The 20,742-nt window shown below is 42.9% G+C and overlaps 1 protein-coding gene across 2 annotated transcripts; it reads right to left on the bottom strand.

Annotated features, from left to right (window-relative positions):
* Positions 1 to 2,471, bottom strand: CST11 (cystatin 11). Of its 2 annotated transcripts, XM_002830019.3 has the most exons (3): positions 2,179 to 2,471; positions 1,408 to 1,512; positions 1 to 176 (listed from the first exon to the last, which is right to left on the bottom strand). In XM_002830019.3, the coding sequence occupies exons 1-3, from the start codon at positions 2,404 to 2,406 to the stop codon at positions 93 to 95; spliced, it is 417 nt and encodes a 138-aa protein (XP_002830065.2). In that variant the 5' UTR covers positions 2,407 to 2,471; the 3' UTR covers positions 1 to 92. The 2 variants fall into 2 exon arrangements, with proteins under 2 accessions (XP_002830065.2, XP_009231644.2); XM_009233369.3 differs by lacking the exon at positions 1,408 to 1,512.
* Between the last annotated feature and the right edge of the window lie 18,271 nt (positions 2,472 to 20,742).

Here is a 20,742-nt window from a genome sequence, read left to right on the forward strand (position 1 = left end):
TGTTGACAAACATTTATTGCCTATATTAAGGATTATTGCTCATTGCAGGATTCTCTCACATGCAGTGGCCACAGGCGTACATTCCAGGACACCTAGTCACTGCTGCAGCTTTTGTTCAAAATTTTGTACTGTTCAAACCAGGGTACAGCAAACACTGAGAAGAAGCAGTTGACTTGCTAAAACAAAAAACAAAGGCAATATTTTAAAAGATGCAAGGTGAAATTTAAAAGGAGAAGGAAGAGAATTAAGACACGAAGATGGAGAAAAGGCCACCACCTTCTCCACCCCTACAATCCTATTTGACCACAAACAGAAGGACATTTTCTGGAATGATCCCAGCAATGTTACTATCAAGCGGCTGAACTCAAAATAAATATCAAACAAGATATTTAGAAATAAAGTGTCTGCGCAGCCCATATTCACCATGGGTACTGCTGATTCTTTTTTTCCCTCTTCATTTTTACTCATTTTTTTAAACTTCACTTCTTCCCTTACTTGTCCTCTCTTGGCTCCATTTATTCATCCACCCGTTCTTCCAACCATCTATCTATCCCTCCATTCATCTACCCATATGTCCATCCATCCATTTGTCCATCTATTTATCCTTCAATCCATCCCCCATCCATCCATTTACCCATCTGTCCACCCATCAACCCATTCATCCATCCTTCCATTCATCCCTCATCCATCTCCATTCATTCTTCCATTTATCCCTCCTTCCATCCACCCATCCATCTTTACTTCCTGACTTTGCTTCCTCTCCCTCAGTGCATGCAGCCTTGCTTCATTTCTTCATCCATCTGTCCATTGCACCATCTCCCGCAGATGGGCCAGTGCCAGGTGGGATGAAGGCCTGTTGGAGCTGGAGCTGCCTTCGGGGGTGGTGGCTTCCCAGCAGAGCACACGCATGCAAGTTTGTGCCCCTCACCAACCCTCACCCACCAGTCGAATCATTTCTGCACTTGTTTCCTCACCTCCTCCTCCCCCTGGATGAACACAGCTGGATGAAATGAGAGAGGACAGGAGCCCAGCACTTGTGCGGCCTTGTCATGTTGACTCTGAGGTATTCAGTCAGTGCACCTGCCAGGTCCCTCCCATAGGCTGCTCTAATATTAGGAATTGTCTGCTTCCCTCGCCCCAGAGTGCACCCCTGCAGCTCGGCCACCTCAACTCCTCTCTGTGGACATGTTCAGCCTCCTCACACTCACTCCTTCCAGCAACAAAGGAGCAGCATCCCAGCCGTCTCCACCTTTGCTTTCCCTTTCTGAGGAAGGAGGTGTTACCCATGCATTCTTTTCAAGCCAGCTTGAGTAAATTCCAATTAATTCTTCCCAATTCATTCTAAAGCCACAGAAAAACCTCACTGAAAAGGACTTCTGTCTACGTTAAGGTGCTTTTACCCAATACCTTGTGAAGCTCCCCTTCCTGGGGGACACAGTTCGTGGTCTCTGGCTTTTGGCAGGTGGTCCGCTGCATTTCCACGTTCAGGTGATACTCCAGGTGGTCAGTGATCTGCGGGCAGCAGGCGTGGGAGAGGAACAGCTTGTCTCCTTCTCCGCTGTCTGTGGTTTCTGTGCCTGGGAGCTCCGCTACCCTATGTCCAAGGGCAAGGAGCTGGTCCTGGGTGGATTAGCGGGCTCCTCTCTCCTCTTTCTATTTGACTCGTGATTGTTTTTGTCATTCCAAGAGAATTAACCAGAAACCACCAGAAACATGATCTTTCCCCCGGGCAAATCTATCCCTTGGATAACGCAAGTGACGCTAGTGGTTCTGGATAGGGGTCTGTAAACTTTTTCCGTAAAGGGCTACATAGTAAACATCTTAGGTATTATTGACCATGCGGTCTCTGTAACTACTCAGTTCAGCGTGAGTGTGGCAGCAGCAAGCAGTGGCAGACAAAGCACGGGAATGCTCATGGCTAGGTCACAAGAACACAACTTACAAAAGTGGGCAGCAGGCAGATTTGGCCCTTGGGATGTAATGTGCTGAGGATCCCTGGTCCTGGGTTTTGTTTAAGTGCCTTAACTTTATCACCCTAGTGAATTTATGCTTCTCTTAAAGTGCTCACTTCAAACTAAGCAAGGTTGAATTTCCCTTAAGTGGGACTATTCCTGACACCAGTGGCCACCCGATGTGGGCGTGTCAGGCCTGGGGAGAGGCTGGAAGTCATACACTCACCTGCCTCTGGACTTTAAGGACTCGGAAGATCCTGAAGCGGTACTTGTCATCACTTTCCTTGTTATACTGGTCGGTGATCCACTGCAAGCTGTCCTTCGCATGGTTTTCTACTGCCGTTACTTCACGGACGCTTAGAAAGGTTTTCTTCCTTGCTTGGTAGGGGGGGGCCATCAGAGTCAATAGAATGGCCAGCAGGAGCTGTAGGGCCTGCCAGGGCTCAGCCATCATCCTTCAGCTGCAGAGGAACAGGAAGAGTCCTCTTTGCACTCCTCAGGGACAAGTCGAATCACACTGACCATACCTGCCCTGGCAGGATTTAAGAGCAGCTGGTGGTGGACACCCACAGCTCTCCTCTCCTCCTCCTCCCTCTTCATCAGCAGCTGAACTCGAGGGGAGAGCAGCAAGAGACTGTGCAATGGTTTTTGCATAAGTTCATGCCACACACACACAGGCTAACACACACATTTTCTCTTTTGAGGGGCTGCTCCCTCAGCAACACACAGGCTTCTGTGGGCCCAGCATTATCTTGGTGAGAGCCAGGCCAGGGCCCCTGGGAGTCCTGGAGGATGGTACCTGCTGGAAACACGCGGAGACTGAATGCCAGGACTGGCACATGCATAGGTGAGCAGTGGAGGATGGGCACTGTGGGGAGGGGCCGCCTGCACCGGAAGCCACTCTCCCCCAACCTGGTTCCTGGAGACGAGTTCTGGAAAATCCCCTCCCTTAGAGGACAAAGGAGCAGAGGCACCCTACAGAAAGGTGTGAAGGGAGGGAGAGTCAACTCTGACACGGACGATTCCCCAGTACTGCCAAGTCCTAGAGTAGCCTCTGCTGGACTTGGATGTTTTGGAGGAGGAGGCAGTGGGGAGGAAGCTTCAGGTGTGAGACACAGGAAGCTTTCTGGTTGGACATACTGGTCTCCTAAAGGTCCCATCCTGGGGACCTGATGGGAGTCCCCAGACTTGGTGGCCAGTTAGAGAAGGAAGAAGCCACTGCTGGGTGGAGGCTGGAGCTTGTGTCCCACGGCACACAGAATGCAGGCTTGGTGCGGTTGTGTTCGATTCCTAGAAGGCCTGTTATGGTGTCTTTTGGGAAGATGCGATATAAAAATGTGCAGTGATGGCTCCTGTGTGGGAACCCGGGGAGGAGCCCTGGGCACATCCAAGGCCTATTTCGAGGCTTCCTCATGTGCCTCCAGGGGAGGCCAGGAACCAGGAAGCCAGGGCCTCTTTCCTGACACCCCTGCTCAGCCTTCCCTCACAGACACACTTGCTGCATAGCCACATTCACACCCGAACACACGGACACACAACACATACACATACCTACACACACAGTCACACTCACACACTGAAACACAGACACACAATACACAGAGACACATACCTATCCACACTCACACTGAAATATACAGACACACACACCTACATGTATACATCCACATTCACACTGAAAAGCACAGACACACAACACACACACATACCGCCACACATGCACACATACACACTGAAACACACAGACACACAACACAGAGACACACGCACCTACACGTACACAACCACACTCACACTGAAACACACAGACATACTACAGACATTTACACATATACAATGACACACTAAAACACATAGACATACAACACACACCTACACGTACATGCCCACACTCACATTGAAACACACAGACACACAACACACACACATACACACACATACATTACACACCTACACTCACACTGAAACACACAGACACACAACATACACACAGACACATACCTACATGTACACACCCACACTCACACTGAAACACACACACAACACACACAGACACACACCCCCACGCATACATACCCACACTCACACTAAAACACACAGACACAGTACACATACAGACATACACACCTGCACACACACACACTCCCAAAACTCATGGACCTCAGGGTTCACTCCTTGGAGTACAGTGGAGCACACGTCCTCCACGCCCCCTTGATGGAGGGTTTGGCGTCACCGCAGAGTGAACACTGGAAGGGCTCTGTCTCCACCTCCTGTCTGTGCTTCTAGGACGGCCTCAATTTGTCTAGTGGCACAAAGGCAAAGTGGAAAAAGGTGAGAAGCTGGGCATCAGTTGGGCCTAGTGTGAGGTCTGCTTGGCCTCTGCCCTGAGCTCCCTGAGCGGCTGTAAGTGGGATATCAATGCTCTTTTCATTGGGTTACTCTTGTACTATAATTAAGAGCCTATGGGGAGAGACTGCTCATTTTATTTTCCTCAGTAACAGAGCTGCATTTTTGTTTAAGTATGGGACTGCCTGCAATAAAGACTGCATTTCCCAGCCTTCCTTGCAGTGGGGGTGGTCTCATGACCAAGATCTAAGTGAAATTGTTGTTTGAGACATAGAGGAATTTACTCTGTAAATTGCTGACTCAGTTGCAAAGAGTCATTTTTGCCTTATCTGCCATTGGGAATGAGGACATGATGGCCGGAGCTCCAGCAGCTCTATTGGAACATGAAGTAATCTGGAGAACAGAAGCCAGCTCTGAGGATGGGAGAGAAAAAGATGAAAGGATTGTGGTGCCTTGTGCCCTTGCCACTTTTTGGAGTGCCAGCCCTATATTGCCATCCCAACTCTTTTATAGTAAAGTTTATTTTCTTGTTTATATAAATAAGAGTACATTTTCAACTCCTGTGTGCTTAAACCACCATAGTTTTGGTCTCTAATTCTCATGGCTGGCCACATACTACTACTAATTGAAACAGAATCTGACTCATAGTAAGTGCTTAATATGTAGTGGGATTATTGTGCAATTGTCTGAACAGTATTTACGAAATTTTGTTTTTTATTGTCTGAATTAGGTTGTTCATGGCATAGACATATTTACCACATGTCTCTGGCAGAGTTGCTGTAAGACTAGGAATAGTATATGTAAGCATCCAGCACGTGGTGGGGCAGGATGGTGGGGCTCACAAAGAATCCCTCCTGTCAATGTCTGTGGGGGTCTGACTGTGGATCCCCTCCCATGTGTGCTTTGCAGTTGTGCAGAACTGGCAATGTTCATCTCTGACCTCAGCGGGCAGCCCGTGGGCCTTCACTTCTATCAGTGCAAACATGTCTTGCCAGTTCCCTCAGGCCCCAGGTAGCAAGGCAAGAGGGCGGCACCAAAGAAGCCAGGCCAGGAGGTGCAGGTGGTCGATCTTCCGCAGGGTTGCACTGGCAGCATTACCTCTTGGTTGATCTCGTCAGTGGCCCGTGGGTTCTCTTCCTGTCGCCCACCCACCCTCCTGGCCCTGCATGGGGAGGTGAGCAGTGTGAAGAACACCACGTCCTCCAGCCCTCTTGTTCTTGTCTTTTTTCGCCTCTGCTTTTTCTTCTTGTTATTCCCTCCCCACTCCCCTGCAGGCTGGAATACAAACTCTTCTCCAAGCCCAAAACTTGACCTCCTCCTCTGTGTTCATAATTCTTTACCTTAGCAGATACAAGAATCCCCTTTGAGAAGCTGATGGAAGCTGTGGCCCACTCCCCCGAAAACAGAGAATGTGCCCCTTATGGGGAACAGGCTTCACTTGGAAGTGTCATCATGGTGTGGCTTTGTCCTCACTTCCTACTGTTCCTTTGCATGGAATCAGCCATGCTATTTGTCCTCTGTGACTTTTCAAGTGACTCCCAGACAATATACACAGTCTCAATCCAGTTATTGAAATGCTAGTTTTTGGAGATGGTCAAAACTTTGAACGTGCTTTAAAGTTGCGCTTCTCCCTCCTGGAGGCTTGCATTTGGGGAGGAGTGCTTGCTTCTTTCTCTTTTTCCCTATGCACCACATCTCCTCTGCCTCTTCCATCTCACCAGCCATGGTTTTTAGGGCCCCTCTGTGTCAGAACGAGCAGAGGTGGAAGATGTAGAGGACTGGAAAATTCCTACTTGGCTGCAGCTGCTGTGCTCCCCAGCCTTGGCAGAATTTTATTTTATTTTATTTTATTTTTTTTATTTATTTATTTTTATTATTATTACTATTATTATTATTATACTTTAGGCTCTATGGTACATGTGCGCAACGTGCAGGTAAGTTACATATGTATACATGTGCCATGCTGGTGCGCTGCACCCACCAACTCGTCATCTAGCATTAGGTATATCTCCCAATGCTATCCCTCCCCCCTCCCCCCACCCCACAACAGTCCCTGAAGTCTGATGTTCCCCTTCCTGTGTCCATGTGTTTTCATTGTTCAGTTCCCATCTATGAGTGAGAATATGCGGTGTTTGGTTTTTTGTTCTTGCGATAGTTTACTGAGAATGATGATTTCCAGTTTCATCCATGTCCCTACAAAGGACACGAACTCATCATTTTTTATGGCTGCATAGTATTCCATGGTGTATATGTGCCACATTTTCTTAATCCAGTCTATCATTGTTGGACATTTGGGTTGGTTCCAAGTCTTTGCTATTGTGAATAATGCTGCAATAAACATACGTGTGCATGTGTCTTTATAGCAGCATGATTTATCGTCCTTTGGGTATATACCCAGTAATGGGATGGCTGGGTCAAATGGAATTTCTAGTTCTAGATCCCTGAGGAATCGCCACACTACTTCCACAAGGGTTGAACTAGTTTACAGTCCCACCAACAGTGTAAAAGTGTTCCTATTTCTCCACATCCTCTCCAGCACCTGTTGTTTCCTGACTTTTTAATGATTGCCATTCTAACTGGTGTGAGATGGTATCTCATTGTGGTTTTGATTTGCATTTCTCTGATGGCCAGTGATGTTGAGCATTTTTTCATGTGTTTTTTGGCTGCATAAATGTCTTCTTTTGAGAAATGTCTGTTCATGTCCTTCGCCCACTTTTTGATGGGGTTGTTTGTTTTTTTCTTGTAAATAAGCTTACCAACCAAAAAAAGTCCAGGACCAGATGGGTTCACAGCCGAATTCTACCAGAGGTACAAGGAGGAGCTGGTACCATTCCTTCTGAAACTATTCCAATCAATAGAAAAAGAGGGAATCCTCCCTAACTCATTTTATGAGGCCAGCATCATCCTGATACCAAAGCCTGGCAGAGACACAACAAAAAAAGAGAATTTTAGACCAATATCCTTGATGAACATTGATGCAAAAATCCTCAATAAAATACTGGCAAACAGAATCCAGCAGCACATCAAAAAGCTTATCCACCATGATCAAGTGGGCTTCATCCCTGGGATGCAAGGCTGGTTCAATATACACAAATCAATAAATGTAATCCAGCATATAAACAGAACCAAAGACAAAAACCACATGATTATCTCAATATATGCAGAAAAGGCCTTTGACAAAATTCAACAACCCTTCATGCTAAAAACTCTCAATAAATTAGGTATTGATGGGACGTATCTCAAAATAATAAGAGCTATTTATGACAAACCCACAGCCAATATCATACTGAATGGGCAAAAACTGGAAGCATTCCCTTTGAAAACAGGCACAAGACAGGGATGCCCTCTCTCACCACTTCTATTCAACATAGTGTTGGAAGTTCTGGCCAGGGCAATTAGGCAGGAGAAGGAAATCAAGGGTATTCAAGTAGGAAAAGAGGAAGTCAAATTGTCCCTGTTTGCAGATGACATGATAGTATATCTAGAAAACCCCATTGTCTCAGCCCAAAATCTCCTTAAGCTGATAAGCAACTTCAGCAGTCACAGGATACAAAATCAATGTGCAAAAATCACAAGCATTCTTATACAGCAATAACAGACAAACAGAGAGCCAAATCATGAGTGAACTCCCATTCACAATTGCTTCAAAGAGAATAAAATACCTAGGAATCCAACTTACAAGGGATGTGAAGGCAGAATTTTAAAACCGGCTGTTCTGGGGTCCCTTCCTGCCTCGGCCCAGCCTCCATTGTCAGCAGCCCCTCCCCTGCAGCTACCCTGGCAGCTGTGCTCATTTCCTGTGGCTGCTGTAACTAGTTACTAACAACAGTGGTTTAAAGCAACACCCTTTTATTATCTTGCAATTCTGGAGGTTATCAGCCCTACAATCAAGGTATTGGCAGGGTCGCATTCCCTCTGGAGGCCCTAGGGGAGAAACTGTTTTTTCAGCTGCCAGCATTGCGTGGCTTCTGGCTCCTTCCTCCATCATCAAAGCCAGCATGGAGTCTCTTCAGTCTCTCTACTCTCTGGCCTCTGGTGCTCCCAGCATGTCTCCTTCTCTGACTCTGCATCTCCCTCTTCTAAGGACCCTTGTGATTAATTACATGGTGCCCCTTCAGATAATCTCACCATCTTAAGATCCTTAACTTAGTCACATCTGCAAAGTCACTTTTGTCCACAAGGTAACAGGTTCACAGGTTCTGGGGTTAGGATGTGGACATCTCGGGTGGGGTGTTATTCTGCCTGTCATGGCAGCACAGAGGCTCTCCCTTCTGGCTGCCGGTTGCTCTTGCCTCGGCCAGGACTGCTCTGGTTCTTTTGGCTGAGATATGTGGAGCCCTGTTGACATCCCTACTACCTCAGTTCCTTCTCTGCTCTGGACCATCTCAACCCAGCTGCTTCTTGGCTGCCTGGCCAGAAAAGCAGGAAGTCAGTCACCACTAGCTTGGGCGAGGGTCAGGTAGATCACCTCCCTCAGAACTTCCTCTGTTCCCGACTCCTGGACATTTCATTTTCTCAACATGGGTGAGCAATTCAGGTGGCTTCTGTATCCACTATGAAAAATTTTATGTTCTTCTCTGGCACCTGATTTTGAAACTTGTCCTAATAAAAAATTCCATTTAACATTCAGTAACATTTACATAAAATGTTGCATATGACTTTAGGGAGGTTACAGGCCCCTGAATCCAATCCCTTGGCATGGCATAATATGTATGTATGTATATATACATACATATATATATATATATATTTTTAAAGGCTGGTCAAGTGAAGCAGTGGGAGTGGAGAAAGAACAAAGGAATCTGTAACTGTTTGTGATCAATAAGTTGTAAATACCATTGTACTTTCACCAGCCTTGATGCTATTTTAAGAACCCCTTTTCTACAGTCTCAGTTACTAAAAATTTGGCCACATTCAATGCTCCTATAGAGGTGACTCCCATATAGATAACTTCATTCCAAGTTCCCTTTTTGAAGTGTGATTCTATATTGCTACCTGTTTGCTGCAAATTCCTTTGAAAGTCCCACTGTAAACTGAATCTCCTCCAGCCAAAGAAAGGCTCATTGTCTTGACTCCCTTCCACCGCCTCTCTGGGGTACCCTATTTTGTCTCTTGGGAGCCCCAGAGTTAGCCACCAAGTCCTCCAGTCATGTCTCAGTTCCACACCCCATCCCCTATGGCTTCTTCTTGGTAACATGGATCCATGGCTCCGTGGATTAATTGCTAGGAGACATCCATCCACGGATGCAATATTGTAGCATGTTTATCTTCCAAAAAAATCCTTCTGACTTTCCACATCCTACCAAGAGTTGGTTAAGATGCTAAAATTAAAAATAGAATGGACTGCCATTTCCAGCTGTCAGAAAGACTTCCTTTCAACCTGGTATAGAATACTCAGACTGCAGTTTGTGTATATTTGCCCAAAGTTCCTGCAGCCACAGGCATGGAGTTGCTCTGCTGGAAGGTGTTATCTGGCCACCAAACTGTCATCTCACATAGATGAACATGCTGAGGAACTTGCTGGTTTCTAAAATTTTCCAGGCACTCTTCAACTCCAGTGGCTTGTAAGTTTTCAGATTGCGATCAATGAATGTTCCTGCCCTGCTAAAGCTTCTTCACTGTTCCGTATAGCTCAGGTGGATGTGTCTCCTTGCATGTTGATTCTTGCTTGCTGTTGTTACCTCAGCTTTCATGTCTCATGAAAACTGTTCTCCCAGCCAAATTGAACAAATGCAGCGCCCTGGACTCAGAGAGGATTGAGTGTGCAATTAATCAGGAGGGTTCCAGTCTCCCAGGAGAACCAGCAAATATCACTGAATTATGGTGAGGATGAGAAAGGCACATTTATCAGTACTGTTCCCAGGAAGGAAGGCCCCTGGACCATTGGAGGTGGCCCCAGTTTCCTTTGGGACTTTGGTTAAGGTGGGTTTTGTTTTGTGGGTCTGGGGCCAGAGGAGTTGGAATTGCAGGGCCTCAGAGGAGAGGCTGAGCTTTTAGCCAGAGACTCCTTTTCCTCACCTTCCCTGGACCATTTGGTCTCTTATCTCCATTAAAGTGGGGTCAACATTTAAGAGATGTAGGTTTAGAGGATTCCAAGTTCATGAGCTTCCTGGGGCAGCCGAATTCCCTCCTACAAAGTCTCCAGCATACATGCTGTAGCTCAGTCTTGGTAGGGGATTCCCCCCTGCTGAGCACTCTTGTCCTTCTCTTCTTTTTGTTAACAGCTGCTCATATTCTTGGACTCTGCTGAAGAGCAGTCTCCTCCAGGAAGCACCTTCTGATTGCCTGGCCCACCTTCTGCCCAGGCTAACATGGATGCCACTGCTCTCTGGCCACACTTCTATCAAAACATACAAGCTGTTCTTCTTCCACTGCTCTTTGGCTCTGCCTCTGAAACTTCACTTTGAATCCCTTGGGACAACAAAGTCAGACTGGCTGGACTCACATCTGGCTCCACCATTGACCAGCTGGGTGGCTGTGGGAAAATTACTTACATTCAACGTGCCTCAGTCTTCTCACCTGCAAAATGGGTATAAAATAGTTTCCATTCATGCTAATGAAATGAGATAATCCAGGCAAAGAGCTTATAATGGTTTTTTTTTTTAAAAAGTTCAATTATTATTGTTGTTGTTATTATCATTTGTTATTTTCTGTACTTCTGACAAGTAGTGTAGTTCTTGATGTTGAATGAACCACTGACAATGTTCACACACACACGCACATGCATGCACTTGCCCAAATGTTAAACTTTGGTTCTCTCCTCTTGACTCATTCTTTGTACCCAGTCAGTCATAAGGTCCCATTGGGTCATTCTTCAGAACACCTGTCAAAAACCACTGGCATGGCACAGGATTTAGTTTTATTCACAACTGTATCTCCAGGGCCTGACACAAAGTCATTGCTCAAAAACATGTTGGATGAGTGAAAGCATGAATGGATGACTGAATGAATAAAATCCTTTTCCCTGTAGACTGCATTTCCACAGCTGCCTTCCAGCCCACTCTTCACTGACTCCATCCAGATTCCTGTAATATCCTGACCATTCCTGCACTGTCCACTCTGGCCTCTCCCTGCACAACACAGCTAGTTTTATACCACTGCTGTGAGGTTTTCAACTGGTTCCCAGTGGTTTAGCAAATAAGGAACAAGCTCACAAGACAGCTAGTGTTTATAGCATCACTTCTGTTTATATTTCCCCCGCTTGTACTTCTGCCAACATTAGATGAGAACGCCTTTTCCACAAACCCTGCTGGCCTCCCCAAGTCCTTTATAAGCACCTAAAATGCATTTATACCATTCTGGGAACAAATATAATGGAATCCTGCTTCACAGCTCAGAAGGCAAATGGTGGCTGCCTAACAGCTGAGCTCCCCAAATGCCCTCACCAACAGGAAGTCTGGCTCCTTCTCCGCATTCAGCCAGGGTTCTCTTGTAGCCTCAGTAGAATCCAGAGATTCATGGGGTGGCTGTCCTGGCTGCCAGATGAGCATTCAGAAGTATCCCTTGTACTTGTTGATCCCATCTGGAATTTGTGTTGGTGGAAGGAATGCCCTGGGGATTGAACTATGTATTTATTTATCTATTTATTTTGCAGATGGCTATCTAGTTTTACCCACCCCATTTGTTGAATAGTCATCTTTCACTTTTTAATTCATAAATTTTGTAATCATGGGGTTGTCAATCAAGGAAATTGGCGAGACAAGTCTCAATCGTTTTTGGAGATTTATTTGCCAAAGTTAAGGATGCACCTGGGAGACAGGTGCCTTTCTCTGAAGATGATTTTGAGAGCTCAAAATTTAAAGGGGAAAGTGTGGGATATTGAGAAGCCCACAGTTTTCACATAAACAAAAGGCACACAAAAAATGTCGGGAATCCGCATTTTACTTAAGATAACACAGACAAAATGGGGTAGGGAAACAGTCAGATACACCCTGTGAAAGGAAATTAAATTTTGGGACCCCAAGCTCATTTAGCCAAAGGGAAAAGTCAAGCTGGGAACTGGGTCATGCAAACCTACCTCCACCTTTTGGTTCCTAAATAAGATGACTACAAGATGAAAAGCTACTCGCCTCCCCCATATTCTGCCCACAAGGAAATTCCTGGTGAGATGTTAAAACTTCACCGTGGCAATGCAAATTGATAGCTTATCTTTAAAGGTGCAGTCACCCTGGCCAACCAGACACAAACTTTATTGTTATCTTATTTTCAGAAATTGCCACAGCCACCCCAACCTTCAGCAACCACCAGTCTGATCAGTCAGCAACCATCAACATCAAGGCAAGACCCTCCATCAGCAAAAGGATTATGACTCACTGAAGGCACAGATTGTTAACATTTTTAGCAGTAAATCATTTTTAATTAAGGTATATATATTGTTTTTATACATGATTCTCTTACACACTTAATAGACTATGATATAGCATAAACACAACTTTTATATGCACTGGGAAACCCCCAAAAAATGTGTGACTCACTTTATTGCAATATTCACTTTATTGTGGTGGTCTAAAATGAAACGCCCAATGTCTCCGAGGTATGCCTATGTAAGAAATCGCAAAACATGTCTATAGTGATTACACCATTTTGCATTCTGACTGGCAGTGAATGACAGCACCAGTTTTTATCCTCATCCTCACCAGCATTTGTTGTTATCATTATTTTTTATTTTAGCTATATGGTATCTCATCATGGTTTTAATCAGCATTTGTCCAAGGACTAATGACATGGAGCCTATTCGCTCATAACTAGTGATCTTTTTATATGTGTATTTACTATGTGTTTATCTTTGGTAAAGTTTTCATGTCTTTTGTCCATTTATTAATTTGTATGTTTGTTTTTTTACTATTGAGTTTTTGAGGTTATTTGTTTTTTCTGGTTACAATTTTTTAGGTATGTGATTTGAAAATATCCTATTTCAGTCTGTAGCTTGTCTTTTCATTTAACAGTGTCTTTATTAGAGTAAAACTTTAAATTTTCATGAAGTTCAATTTATCTTCTTTTTTCCAGGGATACATGCACAGGTTTGTTTTGTAGGTCAACTTGTGTCATGAGGGTTTGTTGTAAAGATTATTTCATTGCCCAGGTATTAAATCTAGTACCCATTAGTTAGTTTTGCCTGATCCTCTTTTTCCTCCTACTCTCCACCTTCCAATAGGCCCCAGTGTGGTTTGTTTCCATCTATGTGTTTATGTGTCCTCATCATTTAGCTCCCACTTATACGTGAGAACATGTGGTATTTGGTTTTCTGTTTCTGCATTAGTTTGCTAAGAATAATGGCCTGCAGTTTCATCCATGTCCCTGCAAAGGATATGATCTTATTCTCTTTTATGGCTGCATAGTATTCCATGGTGTATGTGTACTACATTTTCTTTAGTCTATCATTGAGAGACATTTATGTGGAGTCCATGTCTTTGCTATTGTCACTAGTGATGCAATGCACATACGCATGCATGTGTCTTTATAACAGAACAAGTTATATTCCTTTGGGTATATACCCAGTAATGGGATTGCTAGATCAAATGGTATTTCTGTCTTTGGGACTTTGAGGAATCACCACACTGTCTTCCACAATGGTTGAACTAATTTATATTTCCACTAACAGTATATAAGCCTTCTTTTTTTCTCCATAACCTTGCCAGCATCTGTTTTTTTTAAATTTTTAATAGTAGTCATTCTGATTGGTGTGAGATGATATCTCATTGTGGTTTTAATTTGCATTTCTCTAATGATAAGTGATGTTGACCTTTTTTCAAATGCTTGTTGGCCGCATGTATGTCTTCTTTTGAAAACTGTCTGTTCATGTCCTTTGCCCACTTTTTAATGGGGTTGTTTGTTTTTTTCTTATAAATTTAAGTTCCTTATAGATGCTGGATACTAGACCTTTGTTAGATGCATGGCTTGCAAAAATTTTCTCCATTCTGCAGATTGTCTGCTCACTCTGTTGATAGTTTCTTTTGCTGTTCTGAAGCTCTTTAGTTTAATTAGATCCCATTTGTCAAATTTTACTTTTGTCACAATTGCTTTTGGTGTCATTGTCATGAAATCTTTGCCCATGCCTGTGTCCTAAAAGGTGTTGTCTAGGTTGTCTTCTGGGTTTTTATAGTTTTGAGTTTTACATTTAAGTATTTAATTCATCTTGAGTTAATTTTTGTATATAATGTAAGAAAGGGGTCCAGTTTCAATCTTCTGCATATGACTAGCCAGTTAACCCAGGATCATTTATTGAATAGGAAATCCTTTCCCCATTGCTTGTTTTTGTCAGGTTTTTCAAAAGTCAGATAGTTGTAGGTGTGTGGCCTTACTTCTGGGTTCTCTATTCTGTTCTATTGGTGTGTGTGTATGTTTTTGTACCATGCTGTTTTGATTACAGTAGTCAGGTAGCATGATACCTCCAGCTTTGTTCTTTTTGCTTAGGATTGCCTTGGCTATTTGGACTCTTCTTTTGGTTCTATACGAATATTAAAATAGTTTTTTTTAGTTCTGTGAGGAATGTCAATGGTAGTTTAATAGGAATAGCATTGAATCTATAAATTGCTTTTTAACAATATTGATTTCAACAACATCGATTTTTCCTATCCATGAGCATGGAATGTTTTTCCATTTGTTTGTGTCATCTCTGATTTCTTTAAGCAGTGTCTTGTAGTTCTCTTTGTAAAGATCTTTCACTTCCCTAGTTATCTGTATTCCTAGGTATTTTATTCTTTTTGTGGCAATTGTGAATGGGTGTACATTCCTGATTTGACTCTTGGCTTGACTTTTGTTGATGTATAGAAATGTTAGTAATTTTTGCACATTGGTTTTGTATGCTGAGACATCATTTTATGACTCCTTAACATAAAATGAGAGATATACAATTTTTTTAAAAAAAGATCATGCCTTTCATGTCATGTCTGAAAATTCTAATTTCATGCCATGAATATTTTGCTCTAAAACTATTATAGTTTTATATTTTTATCTATGATTCAATTTTGAGTTAATTCTTGTATAATGCACATATGATGAAATTTAGTTTCAGATTCATTTCTATTGCATATGGAAGCTCAATGGTTCTAACACCATTTATTGAAAAGATTGTTCTTTATACATTGAATTGCCTCTACACCAATGCCAAATGTGAGTTGGCTACCAGTTGGTCTATTTATGGCTATTTTGTTCTATTCTATGTTTTGACTATTGTATTCTGTTTTTACATATGTGTCCATCACCTTATAAATACCATCATCTTTCAGTTCTATAGGATTTGAGGTAGACTATTGGGATTTTCATAACATGACACATATAATCATACATGTTTCTATATGCAAATAGGGAGGTATATGCATACAGTTGGGTGATATTTTTATTCATTTTGACAATCTCTATCTTTTAATTTAGATCACTTATATTTAATGTAATGATTGATATGTTTGGATTTTAGGTCTATTATAGAGAGGCCCATCAGTCTTAGTCCAGGTTCCTCAGGCATCTGAACCCCAGGAACAGCTTTAACCAGCATATCTGTCTTCTCTAGCATCCATGTTCCCTTCCAGCAAGGTTCCCTAAGACAGTCACAAAATATTTTGTCTGCTGCCAGGAAGAAAATTCCTGTTATTTTTTCACATGGTGAAATAACAGTGCTGATGCTTGATCCTGTTTCTGATTTATGGATCAGTGGATTGAAGAAAAGGCATTTTGTTTGTTTGTTTCTCTCCAGATCTACTTTTTAGAGCTCACAAAATGATGAAACGTTCTAACGCCAGATGGCTATTCTGCTGTGTTTTGCTGTGTTTCAGTGGTTCTCTGGGAATGATGGCTCTCAAATGTGATATAAGAATTGGACACCCAAGGAGAGATAGTTTGAGACTGTTGAGCTCTGCAAAAGTCTAGCAGGCAGAGACACACCTTCCAGAGTGGCTAACGTTAGCCCCTGGTGCTCTTAGGCAACACATATGCTCCAAAAGGAGGCAGAAACCCTCAGGCCAGCTGGGAGACCAGAGGAGACAAAGCAGGTCAGCAGTGGGGATGTCAGGGAGGGGATGCTCTTCCCTTCTGCTCCCTCCTCTACTGCCAGATTGGGCACCAGAAGACAATGCCAGAAGACACTTTATAGGGAGCAACTTGCCTTCAAATCATAGGCTTTCTCTTTTGTGATTCTGAATTCTCCTGAGCCCCTGAATTTTTTATTATGGTTAAAATGTGTATAACATAAAATTTGCCATTTTAAGCATTTTTAACTGTACAGTTCAGTGGTGTTAAGTACATTCATCCATGTGCAATCCTCACCACCATCCATCTCTAGAATTTTTTTCATGTTGTAAAACTGAAACTCTGTACCCATTAAACAATAACACCTCATTCTTCTCTCCCCCAGCCCCTGGTAACCCCTAGTCTACTTTCTGTCTCTGTGAATTTGATTAGTCTAGATATCTCATATGAGTGGAATCATATAGTGTTTGTCCTTTTGTTACTGGCTTATTTCACTTAGTATAACATCCTCAAGATTCACCCATGTTGTAACATGTGACAAGTTTTTCTTTTTTATGGCTGAATAATATTCCATTGTATGGAAATGCCACATTTTGTTTACTCACTCATTCTTCCACGGACACTTGGGCTGCTTCCACCTCTCAGCTGTTGTGGATAATGCTGCTATGAACACCAGTGTGTGGATATATGCTCAATTGCAAGCCTCTGATTTTGCGCCTTTGGTAATGAAGGAATCCCAAGGGAGGGTTTGCAGAAGCTCCAGGGCAGGAGCCCTGATCAGGCAGCTCTCCGCTCTGCCCATGAGTCTCCAAAAGGTCCTCTAGGCATATGAGCCTGTCCCTAAGGGCCTGACCAACTTCTTGGTTAATAAGAAAAACTTTGCCAAGACTGCAGATGATCACAGAAGCAGCAGCTCAACTCAGCATGTCCCTACCAGCTTTTTGATGCTTAAATCCTTCAGCCTGGGGACTCAGCATGGTCTCCATCATGAGGGCTCAGTTGGCAGATGCTACTCACTGCTCTTTGGCGAGACACTGTGGTAATAGACACTTGCCTTGATGTAGGAAACTGCCTGGCTTGGAGCAAGACCTAGAGTGGAGGGCACCAGGGGCAGAAAGGGGATGAAAGATCTTGACTTTCAACACTGCTTGGGAAAATGCATTTTCTCTGCTTCAATTGAGGGGACAAAAATTAAAGTTCAGTGCCTGATAAGGAAGAAAACTATGGTAAATGTCCAAGGGTTTCAGGTGAAACCATCACAGGCCACATCCTTGGAGTAAAAGTGAACTGGAAATAGACCATTTGCAGAAGCCCAGATTTGAATCTTTGAACTGAAAGAAAATAATGAACAATCTAGAATTCCATAGTCAGTAAAGATACTCCTCAAAAATGAAAGCAAAATAAAGACATTTTCAGAACATCAAAAAAGAAAAAAAGCTCAAAAATTTTAAAGATGAAAATGTTTCAGAATGTGTTCTTCATTCATAGTAAACAACTATAATAAAAATAGCTAAAAATAATTTTAATAACTCTAGCTGTCTGTAAATTTAACAATAAAAATATTAAACAATAAATTTAAAAATAATTCATGGATTTTTGAATTGAAAGATAATAACCATATGACATATCAACATTTCTGAGATGTTGCCAAAGAAGGGCTTAAAGGGAAATTTATAGTCTTAAACCCATGTGTTAGCAGTATTTTGGGGACACCCAGAAGAGAGAGGATGGAGATTTGGCTGAACCCTTAGGATAGGGGGTCCCAAAGAAGTAAAATTGTTTAGAGAAAAGTCAGCTTTTGGAAAAAGCTAAATGATATACCAAGAAGATCCAATAAAAAATAAACACTAAAGAGAGTTCTTTGGGGGTAAAGGAAAATGATCCCAGGTGGAAGCAAAGTAATGTTGAAGGAATGGTGCACAGAAGAAGGGTAAATCTAATTGATAAATCCACATGAATATTAAACGTATAAAACCACTGTAATATTGTTTTACAGGCTATCAAATATGTAGAATTTAAGTACATGACAACAATAACATACAAGGTAGAAGGGGACAAAGGGGTAATAGTGCCCTAAGGTTTCCTCACCATCTTTACAGTGGTATGTTGGGAGCAGGCCCCCCAAAATCTGGCCATAAACTGACCCCAAAACTGGCCATAAACAAAATCTCTGCAGCACTGTAACATGTTCATAATGGCCCTAACGCCCAAGTTGGAAAGTTGTGGGTTTACGGGAATTAGGGCAAGGAACACCTGGCCCACCCAGGGCAGAAAACCACTTAAAGGCATTCTTAAGCCACAAATAATAGCATAAGTGATCTGTTTCTTAAGGGCGTGTTCCTGCTGCAGTTAACTAGCCCACCCTATTCCTTTAATTCAGCCCATCCCTTCATTTCCCATAAGGATACTCTTAGTTAATTTAATGTCTATAGAAGTAATGCTAATGACTGGTTTGCCGTTAATAAATATGTGGGTAAATCTCTGTTTGGGGCTCTCAGATCTGAAGGCTGTGAGACCCCTGATTTCCCACTTCAGACCTCTATATTTCTTTGTGTGTGTCTTTAATTCCTCTAGCACCGCAGGGTTAGGATCTCCCCGACCAAGCTGGTCTCAGCAAGTGGCACCCAACGTGGGACTCAAATCCAGATCAAAGGGTCACCAGAGCAACAGTTGGAATGGAAAACTAGCTGGAGGACACCCGAGTACTCTTAAAGCAATCCCCATGGTGAGTAAGAAGGGGAGCTCAGAAGCGTCAGGGTAATAGTGGGACACGTGTGGGGTCTGGTTTGTTTCATCTTGGAACTTTTTCACACTGATAATGAGAAGAACAAGAGTATAGCGAAGTAACAGAAGAGGTTACAGGGCATGTTTATTTGCCAGCTAAAGCGGCAAAGGAAGGAAAGATTCATCCCTACCCTTCTGCACCGCCTCCTTATTATTTTGAAGAAAATGACCCCCCAGATCTTTCTTTTCTGGAGGACACTGGGTGAAAAGTAGTTGCCCCAGTGACTGTTTGAGCAGCACCTCGAGTGACCACTTTTAGTTCTTTTCAGGCAGGAATTCAGCAAACTAGTTGAGAGGGTGATTTAGAGGCTTGGCAGTTCCTGTTAGAATACACCCCCCAGATCAACAGGAAAATATTACAGCTACATTTGAGCCTTTTCCTTTTACATTACTCAAAGAATTAAAACAAGCTATAAATCAGTATGGACCAGGTTCTCATTTTGGAATGGGACTGTTAAAGAATGTTACTGTTTCAAGTCAGATGATTCCTACTGACTGGGACGCTCTTACTTGAGCTTGTCTAACTCCTACTCAGTTCTTACAATTTAAAACTTGGTGGGCATGGGTGCAGCACACCAACATGGCACATGTATACATATGTAACAAACCTGCATGTTGTGCACATGTACCCTAGAACTTAAAGTATCACATATATATAAATATATATATATATATATATATATATATATATATATATATAAATAAAACTTGGTGGGCAGATGAAGCTTCCATTCAGGCTGCTCACAATGCCCAGGTCCAAACTCAAATTAATATAACTGCAGACCAACTTTTGGGGATTAGCAGCTGGGCTGGTTTAGATGCATAACTGGTCATGCAGGATGATGCCATAGAACAGCTTAGAGGAGTGTGCATTGGAGATTGGGAAAAAATCACTTCAGGTGCAGAACAATACCTTTCCTTTAGTGCTATAAAACAGGGACAAGGGAAGCATACATTGATTTTATAGCTCAGTTACAGGAGTCTCTTAAAAAGATGATTTCAGATTAGGTTTCTCAAGATATAGTGTTGCAGTTATTAGCTTTTGACAATGCTAATCCCGATTGCCAGGCTGCTCTGCAACCTGTCAGAGGGAAGGCACATTTAGTTGATTATATCAAGGCCTGTGATGGTATCAGAGGTAATCTGCATAAAGCTACCTTGTTGGCACAGGCAATGGCAAGATTAAGAGTGGATAAAGGAAATACTCCATTTCCTGGAGCTTGTTTTAACTGTGGGAAGCATGGTCATGCTAAAAAAGAATATAGAAAAAATCAGCGAGTCAAGTCACCAGATAAGGGAAAAAAGAAAACTGTTGAGCCTGAAATATGTCCAAAATGTAAAAAAAGAAATCATTGGGCTAGTCAGTGTCACTCTAAGTTTGATAAAGAAGGGAACTTGATTTCAGGAAACGCCATGAGGGGCCCATCCCTGGCCCCATTCTAAACTGGGGCATTTCCAGCTCAGGCCATTCCCTCACCCCTGTACAATGTCTGTCCCCTGCCACAGCTGGTAGTGCCACAGTAGATTTATGCTGCATGAAAGCTGTGAGCCTTCTGCCTGGGGAAATCCTGCAAAAGGTCCCAACAGGAGTCTGTGGACCCTTGCCAGCAGGGACAATAGGATTACTTTTAGGAAGGTCTAGTGTAAGTTTAAAAGGGATACAAATACATACAGGAGTCATTGATTCAGATTACAA

This window comes from Pongo abelii, chromosome 21 (genome assembly GCF_028885655.2).
Source record: "Pongo abelii isolate AG06213 chromosome 21, NHGRI_mPonAbe1-v2.0_pri, whole genome shotgun sequence".
In the NCBI taxonomy this organism is placed as follows: Eukaryota; Metazoa; Chordata; class Mammalia; order Primates; family Hominidae; genus Pongo; species Pongo abelii.